The sequence below is a fragment of the Heloderma suspectum genome, chromosome 1 (genome assembly GCF_057233095.1).
Source record: "Heloderma suspectum isolate Gila_16-S chromosome 1, 16-S_ref, whole genome shotgun sequence".
In the NCBI taxonomy this organism is placed as follows: Eukaryota; Metazoa; Chordata; class Lepidosauria; order Squamata; family Helodermatidae; genus Heloderma; species Heloderma suspectum.
This window is the reverse complement of record NC_139458.1, coordinates 26,138,013-26,151,809: the sequence shown is the minus strand read 5'-3', so window position 1 is coordinate 26,151,809 and position 13,797 is coordinate 26,138,013. Positions and strand designations below refer to the sequence as shown.

Genomic DNA, 13,797 nt, shown 5'->3' with positions numbered 1-13,797 from the left:
AGGTGTTTTAGTGACATTTGAATGCCCTGGCAAAGAATTCAGGGAGGGGAGGGCAAAAGTGTGTGGACAGGATTTCTACATGGTAAAGTAGACAAAAACCAGAGGTGAGGCATCCAGAGTAAACAGAAAGCAAAAAAAGAATGTGTTCTCAGAGGTGCCAAAGTGAAACTCGTTTATTAAGCCCAACGTGTTTCAGAGACTGAGGTTCCTTCATCAGGGGCAATCTTATAAAATGCAAATCTGCAAACAAATTAAGCCAGTTTACTAAGGTGGTGGCTATCCTTCAAACACCACTTACAGCGTTTGCATTTTATAGGATTGCTCCCGATGAAGGAACCTCAGTCTCTGAAACGCGTTGGGCTTAATAAACGAGTTTCACCTTGGCACCTCTGAGAACATGTTTTTGTTTTGTTTTGTTTGTTGCTTTCCGTACATGGTAAAGTAGGCAGGCTTTCTTGTATGTCCAGTAGTTTTAATAAACCTGGGGTGGCTTGAAAAGGGGATTAGACAAATTCATGGAGGATAAGGCTGTCAACTACTACTAGTCATGAAGACTATTACCTCCAGCATCAGAGGCAACAACAGTGAGAGTTGGCTATTGCCTTCGTTTCTGCTTGTGGGCTTCCCATAGGCAACTAAATAGGCCATTGGTTTGATCCAGCAGGGCTGATCTTATGCTCAGATTCTAATCAGTGGTCATGGCTTTCCTGGAACATAGGCAGCTGCCTTATACCAAGTGAGATCTGTGGTGTATCTAGGAGTGCTTCCGGGTGAGGCTTTTATTGTTCCATTGCCCTTCCTCATTCATAAAATTTTGCAGAGGGTCCAGACAATGGTGTCTTCAACTCAATCCTCCCATTTTCCCCCAATGCTCTTCCTATTTTCTCTTACTGCATGATCTGTTAAGAAAGAAAAGGTGGAATAGCTGCATAATGCCTTCTCATGGGTAGTAGTAGGAGCTCTCCATCTGGAAGTACCCTCACTTAGCATTGCCTACACAACGAGGCTGTTCACACAACATGCTAACCCACACTCAGTGGTTGAGTGGCTTGTTAACCACCCTGAACAACGGAACAACAAACGATGGGTTCTCAAGGTGGCTTGTCTGAGAAACATGAGCTGCACCGCATGGTTAACAAGCCACCCTGCAGAAAATGTCCTGGGTTCAGACAACACACTAACCCATGCTCCAACAGCAACATTCAACCACTGAGTGTGAGTTAGTGTCTTATATGAACCCAGTCACTGGTTTCCAGCCTTCAGTCCCTAGATGTTGTTGGACTACAACATCAGGGGACCCAAGGTTCAGAATCACTGGCTTACTGACTGACAAGCCGCTCTTTAAGGTTTCATACAGCGACCTTCTGCAACCCTACCTGGAGATGCTACGGACTGAACCTGAGTCCTTTTGCATGCAAAGTATGTGCTCTACCACTGAGCTACAGCCCTTTTCTCTAGGTGTTTTTGTTGTTGTTGCTGTCATCTTTTGTAACATTTTTGCCATAAAATAACTAATAAGTCAACATGTGGCCCAGCCTCTACTCCACTGTTTTAAACTAACAGGACTTAAATATGTTGGATCATGCCTCAGTTTGCAGGGCCCTAATGAACCCTGTTGAAACATCAGTGCCATCTTCCACCCTGTGTTCCTTCTTGTTCTGTGAATAAATTTATGGCTTGCATTAAAAATACACACACACACACACACACAACTCAGGGATGTTAACTGCTGTGCATGTCAGGTTCTGTACGTATGGCACTGATTTGGCTTGAATCAAAAAGATATCAGCCTGTATTCTTGGAGTATGCTGCATTAATCAGACTTGCTGGAATGATCACATGGTATTCTATTGCCTTTCCCTGCGAGCTGCTGCTTGTCAGCAGCTGGTTGAGCTGCAGGCTGCAGGCCAGTATCTGCAACCCCTCTTCTCCCAGAATCTTTCCAACATACTGCTCTTCAGTTATGCCTGTGGCTTGACCAACTAATGTTTCTCCTGCGCCTTCAAAAGGTTATTTGCAGACCTCGAGGCCTTTGTCTTATTTCCTAGGCCATGTATGCATTTGAAGAATTCAGGTAGGCTCTGTGTTTCATATAACAGCATGCTTGTTTTTTTGTTCTTGCAAGAATTATGCTGTGTAATGTCAGACTGCTTTTACAGTTGCCAAAGGCTTCTGAGATGCAAGTGGGGGGCTTTTGGCTTCGTCTAAAATATTGCAGCCCTTCTCTGGTGTTGGGGAGGTGGGTGTGTCAAGGGTAAACTGCAGGTAAACAATAGCTAACTGCATGATGAATGCATAGATGAGAAATAGCTCCTTATGTCTGTCTTGGTTTTTTTAAAAATCACTCTTGCAGCCCAGAGCTGCAAGCATAGTCTAGAGTTATAAATATAAAAGCATGCTGTTCTGACAGGAAAAATTAAAAAAAAGTATATTTGCTATTTTTGGTTCATGACAGATACTTCTCCTCTGTAAAGAATACAGATTTGACAGTTAAGGGGCAAAATATTGATGCTTGGATCATATATGGGATTAGACTGGGGAGCTGTTGCACAGTCCACATGTCTGCTGCTTGTGATTTCATAGCTGCAGGATTTCATCAAAACCACTTAGTAAAAATCGAACGCTCTAGATACAGTGCAGGTATTTTATTTTTGATGAAAAATTAAAGTGTTGTGGTTGATATGCAGAAGGACCATCTTTTTATGTTCCAAATATTCTGTTCCAATTTCTTCCTTTTGAGGGATTTTGGAGGGGCTGACAAGTTTTTTTTAAAAAAAAACTCTTTTCCTATGCAGTCTTGAAGATTTACTAAATTTATTTTTAAAAATACAGTGAACACCAGTGCTGTTCTTACCTGCTACAAAACAATATAGGGATCTATTAATTTTTCTGACTTTCAGTGCTCTTTTTTAAAAGAAAAGAAGGAGGTTCATTCACTTTTTTTCTTCTGAAGATAACTAGAAAAAAATAATGACTATTTTATGACCATCTCCTTTAGTAGTATAATGTCTGCATTTTATGTTTCAGTAATGACATTCTGTAAAAAGCTAACTTGGAAGTTGATTTGAATGAGTGAGGAGGATTGTTTAAATTAATATATAACCAGGTTGTTGTTTTTCAGGGTGGGGGTGAGGGACTTCTGAATTTGTTCACAGGCACTGAGTTAATTACATTGTTTTTCTGTTAAACGTATTTTAATGTCAGAGATAATGTAGATGGCAACTTTGTCTTTGATTGGCTCAGGTATTCATAATATTGAAAAATAGATTATTAACAGCAATTTATTCTTAATTGTTTTTGAAAAGTAAGTGGTCAGTTTCTGTACAGTGCAGGATGAAAATTAAGAAGGAGCTTGGATTGTTTATGAACCACAGGAGAGAATTCCATCTTGGTAGGAGGAGGATTTTGTCAAAAGCCAGTGTGATGCTGTATTGTAACTGCAGTTGTTGTACCATTGTCACAAGAATGCTACCAACCTTGAAGAGGCCAATTACTGTCACCAAGTTAAGCCGCAAATAGAGATGGGGTGTGTAGCTACTGTCCTTTTGTGTAGTCATCCTGTGCAGATGAAGACCAAGTGATGCAAAGGTGATTTTCTTAATGATATTCTGATCAGATTGTCACACAAAATAAAATTCATTTTGATGGGCCAACTTGCAGAGAGCAAGGCCTGCCTGTTTCCCATTGACAGCCTCTGTTCATCTCAAATACATCTCAGTCAAGGCAAGCGTTTACCTAACACTCTTGGAATATATTGTGTGCCAGATTTTTTTATTTGGGCTTCTGGATTCCTTTTATATTTGCCATTTCTTGTGTTAGGGAGGTTTGTTTTGGAATATAAACTATAGCTGCTACCTAGTTGCTGTGTATGGTGTATAGAGCTGTTGCCATGATGGTCCCTGAAAATAGGAGAGACGAAAGCGGTAGAGTGGTTATACAGGCACTTTCTGTTGATTTTATAACAGTGTGAAAGTTTTTAAGCAACACAGATTTCTTCAACAGGCAGAATGGTGAGGTAACAATTACTTAGGCAAAGTGAGCATAGACCATACTAATGCCATAGCACATAAGAAACACGGAACAGCAGCCAATGACAGTTTTTAACAACCGTTGATGAGCTAATTATTAGCTTTTTTAACTTCTGTTCTGTAAAGCCAAAAATACATAGATGGGTTCTAACAGCCCCAGTTACACGTTGACACTCAGGAACAAAGTGGACCATATAAACATCCCAGCTGGCTTTCGTTGCATTCCTCATGATCTATTTTTTTTTCTGCCTTGCTGCCCTGTATGCCCGGGTCTGCTTTCTAGAACACCTCTTAAGCTCTTACTGCCTTCAAATCCTTCCTCAAACTTAGGCGTGGGCAACTTGTGGCCCTTTGCATGTTTTGGCCTACAACTCCCGTCAGCTCTAGCTAGCATAGCTAATGGCCCAAACATCTGGAGTGCCACAAGTTGTTCACCCCTTCTCATCTTTTCTGAAAACCCTTAGGGCTGTATTCAATGTTAGTTAAACTTATGTCCCATTCATTTCAGTGGGTCTGCTCTAAGTAGGACTAACATTGGATACAAACCTTAGCCCACATACCTCACTGTGTAACTAAGCTTAAGTACATTTAATTAAAATAAATGCATATTCTTCTCATGTTTAACCCTGCATGCATACATTTAATTTAAAAAATGCATATTTTTCCCATGTTTAACCCTGCATGTATTTCCTTTCACTTCCTGTGTTTTCGTTCCTGTTTCAAATGTTAGATTGTAAGCTCTGCCCGGCAGGGGCCAACCTCTTGTACATTGTAAAGCACCATGCATATTGATGGTGGTATGCAATCAACAACAAGGTTCAGTCTGGTGTAGTGCATAACTTCAAGGATATCCAGTCAAAGATTTGGATAGATAAGGACTTCTATTGTGACACATGAAGGGATGGAGAGAATTTGGATTAATGGGAATTATAGCATATAGGATGGAACTCTATGTCATGACACAACTTTTGGTGTGGGGAGTGAGCATTGGATAGGCAAAATTGGTGGATGGGGAAAGTGTCCCTGATTTCCCTCTGTAACTCCTCCCCCTGGGTGGTTTTATGCAGGCTTTCCCCCAATCCACTTGGTGGGGGCAGGGAGGGTTGGTCTTGTGGGAGGGATTGCAGGGAAGAGTCAGCTGTCAGGGGAAGGGTTAAGCTCCCTTCTTTCATCTCACCATTTTTTCCCTTCATATGCCCTCCCTGCTATCGCTATCCCTTCCCACTCCATCCCACACAGTCTGGGGTTGCTCACGTCCCCCCACCCCGGGCTGCTAATTTACATAATAAAAAACATGCATTCATGTAATTGTAATCCATCCAGAGAGCATCTGGATGCTCTCTGATTAAAAATGTAATAAATAATAGATCTAGGCCCAAATGTTGTTACTTTTAAGCCTTTGCAGGGTGTATTACATAAGTAGTGCAGTATTTTTTTTTAGAGGACTTTTATTTGTTTCAGCGACTTTGCATGCCACTTTTCATTTTTAAAAAATACATAAATCCCAAAAAGGTTTACAAGATAAAACTATCATAAAATACAACAAAACTTATCATTAAAACAACAAACAATGATAAAGACAGTCAAATCTCATTAAAATAACTGGGGTAGCTGACAATACTAGTGGTTAGGGAAACACTTGGGCAAACAGGTGTGTGTTCAGTTGTCAGCGGAAGCATTCCACACTAGGAACCCGCCTGATCTCCATGGGGAGATCATCTCACATGGTGGGTGCCTAAATTGAGAAAGCCGAGACTGCACCATGCCCAAACGAACCTCAGTAGGCCGCAATATGGTAAAAAAAATCTCTCTTCGGGGGGTGGAGGGAAGAAACAAAGTTAGATTTTTTCTTTTTCTTTTTTAACTTTCCCCTCTTGGGGGGGGTGAGGGGGTTGAGCATGAAAACAGGAGGGGGAAAGCTTGAATTCTCCCCTCCCGAATCGCCATTGTCCTGAATTGAGGCCTCACACGCTTAGCCAGAGGGATGTCCATCACGCATAGAGGCACAGCTTTTCTAACTTGGCTCACAAGGGGATAAAGGTGGTTGCTGTGAAATGAAGCACCAAGCTGGAGGAGGAGTGGGGGAGGGCACTGTGAGGAGCAGTCAGGTGTTTTGCCGCTCTTGCCAGGCATCTCTGTAGCCCTTTCAGACAAGCCATGCAGAACCCATGCTGCTGGTTTTGGATGTCACAACGACCCACCCTGAAAACATGCCACTCCGAACAACAAGCCATGGGTCCTCCGGGTGGCTTGTGAGTGGTTAAGAATCCATGGTTAAACCATTGTGCCGTGTTCGAACAACACGAGAAGCCACTCTGAAACAAACAAGGCTGACAAACCACCATGGGTTGTCGTGTTGTGCAAACCAGGTATATGCTAATTTTAAAAGAACTCCATTGGCTTCCTGTTAGCCTCCAGGTCCTAAACAGCATAGGAACCAGACATTTACTCCCATACCAACCCACCTATGTTTTAAGATCTTCTCCTAAGACCTTTCTCCATGTTCCTCCTGTATTAGAGCTACATTAGCCTTTCTCAGCAGTAGTGCTCTGGTTGTGGAACATCCTCTCAAGGGATGTTTGCTAGGCACCAATGTTGCAATTTTTTTATTTGCAAGAATTTTCATTTTTCCCAGGGATTTTAATCTGTGCAAATCTTGGTCTGCTCTTAATTATTTTTTCCGTTTTGTTAACTGTCATTCAGTTTTACTGTGTTAATCCATACACCATCTCAAAATCCAAATTGGATGAAGGGCGATTTATAAACGTCTGAATGAAAAAATAAGTAAATGCTTTGCCATGGCCCTTCCCCTCAAGTCTTCACAGGTCACTGAGTGACTGTAGCAAGCATCTGGTACTGCACTGTATGCTCCCACAAATGTTACAGCTGATTTTTTTTTTTTAATAAACAGTTGAGATTTTACAGTGTTCAAAGATGCTTGGTTGTTTTGTGTTGCTGAACTGACGCTTCTGTGGGACTAGTATTGCCTGTGTGACTGCTTCTTCCAGTATAATGTCTGCTCAGCCTGTAGACTTGTAAATAAGCAGATCCTTGCAAAGACACCAGAATGCTTTGGTGCTCTCCAAAATTCATCCCATTTAGGAAAACTGTAATTATGTCTGAAATAGTCCTAAAATATTCACAAGATGAAGAAGCTGCTTTATTCTGACAATAAAAATAGTGAGCCAGGGAGTTATGGAATTAACTTTGTTGGCATTTAATAGTGTCGATGCGGGAGAGTTAGCAAAAACGGTTTAAACAAATAATGTCTCGGATTTGCAGATGCAATTTTTTAACAGTGTTTTTCTAGACAATATTGTTTCAGATTGTGCTAGTCTGCTACTGGTGCTGCTGTTGTTGCATTGCATAAAATAAAATTCTGTAGTATATTGAAAAAACAATGCTATCTTCAGGTTGGTAGAATGCAACATTTTGAAATCCATTTGAGTTTCACTAAACAAAATCAGAACATGGTGCGTTCTTTCAAGTCCCCAGCCGCTGACAGCTTTCAGTCACACAAAAGTATCAAGTAATCCTACTTGAGCACTCATTGAGCAGAGGGGCAATCTAAAAATATTCTAAATAAATAAATAACACCTAAGTTATCGTTTTCACAGTTCAGTCAAATGTGTTGTGTCAGCAAAAACAAACAGGGCATTGCACAAGGAACTAAGTGAATGTTGCATAGATAACTCTTGAGCCTTGTAGCATCAGTCCTTGAAGCTCCTAATAATACCTAAGTTATCGTTAATAACGATACGCTCCTAATAATACCTAAGTTATCGTTAATAATATCGTTAATAATACCTAAGTTATCGTTTTCACAGTTCAGTCAAATGTCTTGTGTCAGCAAAAACAAACAGGGTATTGCACAAGGAACTAAGTGAATATTGCATAGATAACTCTTGAGCCTTGTGGCATCAGTCCTTGAAGCTCCTAATAAAGGGCCATCCTCCTACAAAATATGTAGATTATATGGCATTTGGGGGAAGGTCAGGAGCTCATACAGCAGGTGTATATGGTTTTCCTTACGCTGTCACATCTTTTCTTTGCATTTCTGTCAGCATACTTGGGGCCATTCTGCACAATTGAATTGTAGTTCAACTCCAGACAGAGTGTCTCCAGACAGAGAAAGCTCCTAGCACTACAAGTCAAAAGACATTCAGCACCTATTCTGTTTTTCTCTTCTTAATGGATTTTCTGCAGTAAGAAAAATGGTGGAAGAAGAGGTGGGGAAACATGTGAGGGTTACAAATGGAAGACAACATCATCTTGACCCCCTGTAAAATTCCATGAACGAGGCAGGGCAATAGCACAATAAAAGCCTTGTCTGAAAGCAAACTCAGTGGCTCATTATATCATATTTTGTGCCTGAGGAAAATGTAGTGCTCCTCTCCACCCAATAGTGCCTCCAGTGCTGTCATTATTTCTGAGTTGAATGTGGTTGCATGAATGCTACAGGGTCTGTTGGATATTGCCTGCGATACCTTTAACCTACTATATTTCCTCTCCCTTCTTATCTTGTTTTGCAAACTTCTATTCTTTAATTTTTCCCCTTTCTGTCCATCAGTAGCTGTGCATCTCTAGCGCTACGGCACTTATCCAGAACAATCTTCTTTCTTTTCTTTTTTTTTTAGAGGTGCAAAGAACAGTCAGAATATCCTATTTCCACCTTTACATTTGGTGAACCTTAACTTCCTAATTTTATTTTTGCTCATTCACATGGGGTGGATTTTTTTCCGAAACAGAAAATTTTCTACTGCTTTATTTTTCCACAGAAATGTTCCATTTCATACATTCATAAGTAACAACTGGGTGGCAATTGCAAATACAATATTAGGCAAGCTTGGCAGTTTCAAAGTTATAATTAGTGTTTTCAAGTGATCATTCCTAGCAAATAAGTGAAATTACACATATGTAATTCCCTGTTGGGCAAAGCTTTATTAGGATCAACCTAAATCATTCAAGCTTTCAAGTTTCCCAGTACTTTTCATAAGGCAAAAAACAGGGGATAGGAAAAGATACGAAGTCCAAAATATTTGCCAAGTGTTATGATCATGTGTCTACAATATATATATATATATATATATATATATATACACACACACACACATATACATACATACACACACACACACCCTGTTTCAAAATGGAGATTTGCAGTCTGAATGAGTTTTCCAAGGGCTCAGTGTTGCAGGTATCAGATTTATACCTAGCAGTTCATTTTGGGAAACTAGCAATCTCCATTTCTGAAAAAACAAAGGCTGACTGATACAATTTCCAAAGAGGGATTAGATAACAATATAACATTATTTCAGTTATTACCAGATGATAATGCCAAACTCAGTTTACACCTGCCACCATTTTATGACTGACTTCAACCCTACACTACCATTTTGTGATTGGAGGGCCTCAGCCATTTTCAGCTCTCTCTGAAGCAGGCCCTGGGGATGGAACCTTTGCTCTATGTTGAGAACCTTTGCTCTAGAACATGTGAGTATTTACCAATGCAAAATGGAATTTTTCCAGTGCAAACTTAACAGTTTTCCAATGCAAATCATCCCATGCAAATTAGCTTAATTTGCATAGGATCTTTCCCCCTGGAAACCCCACATCATTAATTTTTGCTTATACTAGGCGGGGTGTACTCCTTCCTGCTGTGGAAAGCCAATGTTAAAGTGCTCATCCAGCAAACAGCCAGTCTATCCCCCATCCACTCATTATGTGAGGAAAGGATATTAATCTATTTACACACAATTGAGGATTGCTCAAAAGCTATGTTAAGGGTAAATGCTGCCAGGAGGACACATGTTTTATGGTTTTACTGGAAGGCTTTGAAGGCAGAAAATACCATGGAAATCAATGGGAATTTTTATTCAGCAAGTTTATAGAATATCTTTAAAATATAGGATTGGAGAAACCATGAAAGGACTTCAAAGTCCAACTAAGATGAAAGGGCTGAATGCACCTGATCTCGTCTGATCTCAGAAGCTAAGCAGGGCCAGCCCTGGTTAGTACTTGGATGGGAAACTGCCTGGGAATCAGGCTTCCTGCACTGAGCAGGGGGTTGGACTCGATGGTCTTGTAGGCCCCTTCCATGCCTATGATTCTATGATATCTATGATCCGTACTGAGCGCAGAGAATTAACCACCTAGTGGGAAGATTATTTAGCATGGACATGGCAGAGGAATGTACTAACTATCACAGGTATGTACTGTCCAGCATGGTATCTGGCTAAAACAATATTCCCCAACCTGGTGCTCCCAGATGTGTTGGACTGCAACTCCCATAATTGGCCATCCAGGCTGGGAATTAAGTTGCGGAACAGTGGGTTAGGATGTTGGATTCGGACCAGAAAGACCTACGTTCAAATCCCCACTCAGGCATGATGCTCATTGGGTGACCTTGGGCCAGCCACTAGCTGACCTCACATGTTGCAAGGATAAAACAGGGTGTGGGGAAAAAGTCAAGTGTATTTTCCTTTGAGTTCCTTGGAGGAAAGGCGGGAAATAATAAATAAAATAATTTTCAGCAGGAGGAGAAAAGACATAGCAATGTTCACATGACTCCTTGCACATATGAATAAAATGAGAAGAAGCCCTAAATGAGTAAAATAGGGTAGATTCAAAGAACAGTGAAGATGACATGGTTACAAGTTTTCTACCCTCCAAGTAGGCAGTGCAAAACAGGTGGGGCTATAGACTTGGGAGCAGAAGATGGGGGACTTGGCTTGGCTGATCACAGAGCATCTGGTTGTTCCAGGCATGGGGAGTATTAAAGCAAAACAGATGAGAACAGGAATTGGAAAAGGGAACACGGAATATTGAGAGCTAATGAACTTGTAGAGCTCATTGTGGAGCTTAGGGTAAAATAAATTAATACAATACAAGTCAAATTGGGAAATGGAAATTGATACAATACCAGTTAAATCAAAGTTTCATTTAACATTTTTTTCAAGTGACTGTTCTTAGCAAGCACACACAATTATGCTAAATTTCAGACATGCTAAAATTAGTGTATTAACAGTGTTTAGTGTGTTCATTTTGATATCTTAAAATCTAAATAAGGGAAGTCTATGTAGGCTTGCCACCCATTCCTTATTTCAATAAATGGTTCCTTGAAAAAGAGTACTGTATTTGAATACCAAATAAGGAACTGATCCTTGAAATAAAGAACAGGTGGCAAGCCTAGCTAGTAAGTGGTGATGACTTAAAATATTTACAAGTATTCCAGTACTTTAAAAGCCCATTCTTTAGTGCTGGTGGCTGGTTTCCCAAAGCCTGAGAGGTGCATGCAGCGCTCCCTTGTGGCCAGCCATAGACCTTTGTGTCTTTCTCCGAAGCCTGGCAAGTTCTTTGACTTCTGCAGCTTCTGTCTCCAGTAGTTCCTGCCACTTCTGTCTCCAGCAGGTGTGTCAACACTTCCAACAAGTATATGCTTGGAACCACCTCCCTGGTATCAACACACCAGGTAGGGTCGGGAGAACCTCTCTCGATGATAAACGTACAAAAGACCAGATTTTCGGGAAGCTGAAGCTATAATGTAAGTTGGGTTCACATATTCAGTTTAAGTGGTAAGATGGGATGGTGTAGGAGATTCCAAGACTGAAGAACCTTGTGGCCTAAGATTGGGACTGTGCCAAAGCTTGAGCTTCAAAGCCTTCTTCAGGGACAGAGGGAAATACAGGTGTGCAATATTGGCCCCTGCAATTGCAGGCAGTATAAAGCCCCTGGATTGGTGTAATTACTAAGAACCTTGCCTTCTGCCTAAGCAGTACCTGCTGTGTGCTGCACTTCAGGCTCTAGCTGCCACCTCTTTTCCAACGTAGCTTGCATCTCAAGTCTTGTCAGGAACTGCTGGGGCGAGAAGCAGAAATCTTTGGTTCCTTGGATGGCTGCTCCATGCGGTGAGCTATTGCAGATTGAGACCAGGGGGACTGGTGGCTCCAGTGTCGGTGGGGCTCTGAATCCACTCCACGTTTCAGTCAGAACTCTAAAGGAGCTATCCAAGGTGCTCCCGCACCTTGGATAACTCCTTTAGAATTCTCACTGGTTCTGATTTAAATCCGGAGCAGATTCACTGCCCCTCTGACATTTGAGCCACCAGCCTCTATTTATTGAGACATCTTTCCAGCACTGAAGTATTTTCCGGCTCTGGACAGGCACTGCCCACTTAGGTTGGTCATTGGGTGAAGGCTATAAAAAGCTTCCTGGTTGGGTTGGCACCTTGCCTGAGCAAGACATTTTTCCTGGCCCTGGTGTGTTCCTTAGTTCATAGGGTTCATAGAATCATAGGGTTGGAAGGGACCTACAAGACCATTGAGTCCAACCCCCTGCTCAGTGCAGGAAGCCTGATTCCCAGGCGGTTCCCCATCCAAGTACTAACCAGGGCTGACCCTGCTTAGCTTCTGAGATCAGACGAGATCAGGCTCAGTTCACCTCTGTACCCCTGCTGTGTGGCCCTTGGCTCTGATGCCTGGCTTGCTTTATTTATTTATTTACTTACTTACTTACTTACTACATTTATCTACCGCTCCACTTCTAGACAGATTCCAGAGTGGTGAACAATAAAACATAAAGGGATAAGAAGATGAAAGAATAAAACTCCATATTAAAATTGTTATTTAAGAAAAACAATACCGATAAAAAAATGTGGCTCAACGAAGGCTTCCTGAAATAAAGATGTTTTCAGGACGTCCCAGAAACAACACAGTGTTGGTGCCTGGCTGAGCTCCAGAGGAAAGAAGTTCCATAGAAAGGGGGCCACTGAAGGCTCTTCTCTGGGTGGACTCCAGTCGGGCCATGTGGCACCACCAGGAGCATGCTGTCTGATGACCTTGGCTCTGACTTCCTGCCTGAACTCGTGGCTCCTGAATCAACTCTGACAGCTGCCTGTAGCTCTGTCTTGACAAGTCCTCAGTTTTAGCAACTGCCCTCAGGAAAGAACATAGGTGATCTGGATAATACACTCTCCAGTTCTAGATATGGTAGGGTTGTCCTGACCTGGTATCAGAGATATGCTTATATATTGCACATTGGTCTTGTTGCAATAATTGCTGTGACAACTGACCGAGTGATGGAAGATCGCACCAACTGAAGATGTGCAGATTGAGTGATAACTCCTGTGGAATGTAGGAATTCATCTTGAAGGACATAGCTATCATCTGTTAATAAGTTAGCTTGGCCCATAACTAAATATCTGGGGAGGCCATTTTGTGTAACGTTTCCCCTGATAACTGGACCATTATCTGTCATACAGTGAACCTGGTCATGAGGTTTGCTCTTAAGCATCCCATATCCCAGTTTTAAGGTTTTAATACTAGTGTACAAAGCCTTAAACAACTTGGGACCAGGATACTTGAGAGAGCGCCTTCTCCCTTACCAACCTGCCCGGTCACTGAGGTCATTGGAGAGCTTGCTCCGGGTGGTTCCACATGGACCTATGGCCCGATTGGAGTCCACCCGGAGAAGAGCCTTCAGTGTGGCACCCTCTTTCTTTGGAATTCCCTGCCCTTGGAGGTTAGGCAGGTACCAACACTGAGTTGTTTCCAGTGTCTCCTGAAAACAGCACTGTTCCAGGAGGCATTCCTTAATTGAGCAGTTAGAGTTTTTATTGGCATTGTGTTTTTAAACAAGTATAATTTTAATGTGGTGTTTTAATCTTTCTGTCTTTTCACTGTTTTATTTTTTTGTGTTCACTGCTCCAAAATCTGTTCTAGATATGGAGCGGTATATAAATATTGTAAATAAATAAATAAACAAACAAATA

At 41.5% G+C, this 13,797-nt stretch overlaps 1 protein-coding gene across 4 annotated transcripts in view; it reads left to right on the top strand.

Moving 5' to 3' along the window:
- EVL (Enah/Vasp-like) overlaps positions 1-13,797 on the top strand; it is a 241,172-nt gene that overhangs the window by 48,589 nt on the left and 178,786 nt on the right. Inside the window, exon 1 of one of the 4 annotated variants that reach the window (XM_084838839.1) lies at positions 1,695-2,074. The exons of 2 other annotated variants lie outside the window; for them this stretch is intronic. In XM_084838839.1, the coding sequence (XP_084694965.1) occupies positions 2,052-2,074 (23 nt within the window). In that variant the 5' untranslated portion in view covers positions 1,695-2,051. Of the gene's footprint in view, positions 1-1,694; positions 2,075-13,797 lie in introns of those variants that run through there. One more of the 4 variants, XM_084838870.1, reaches the window with a different exon arrangement.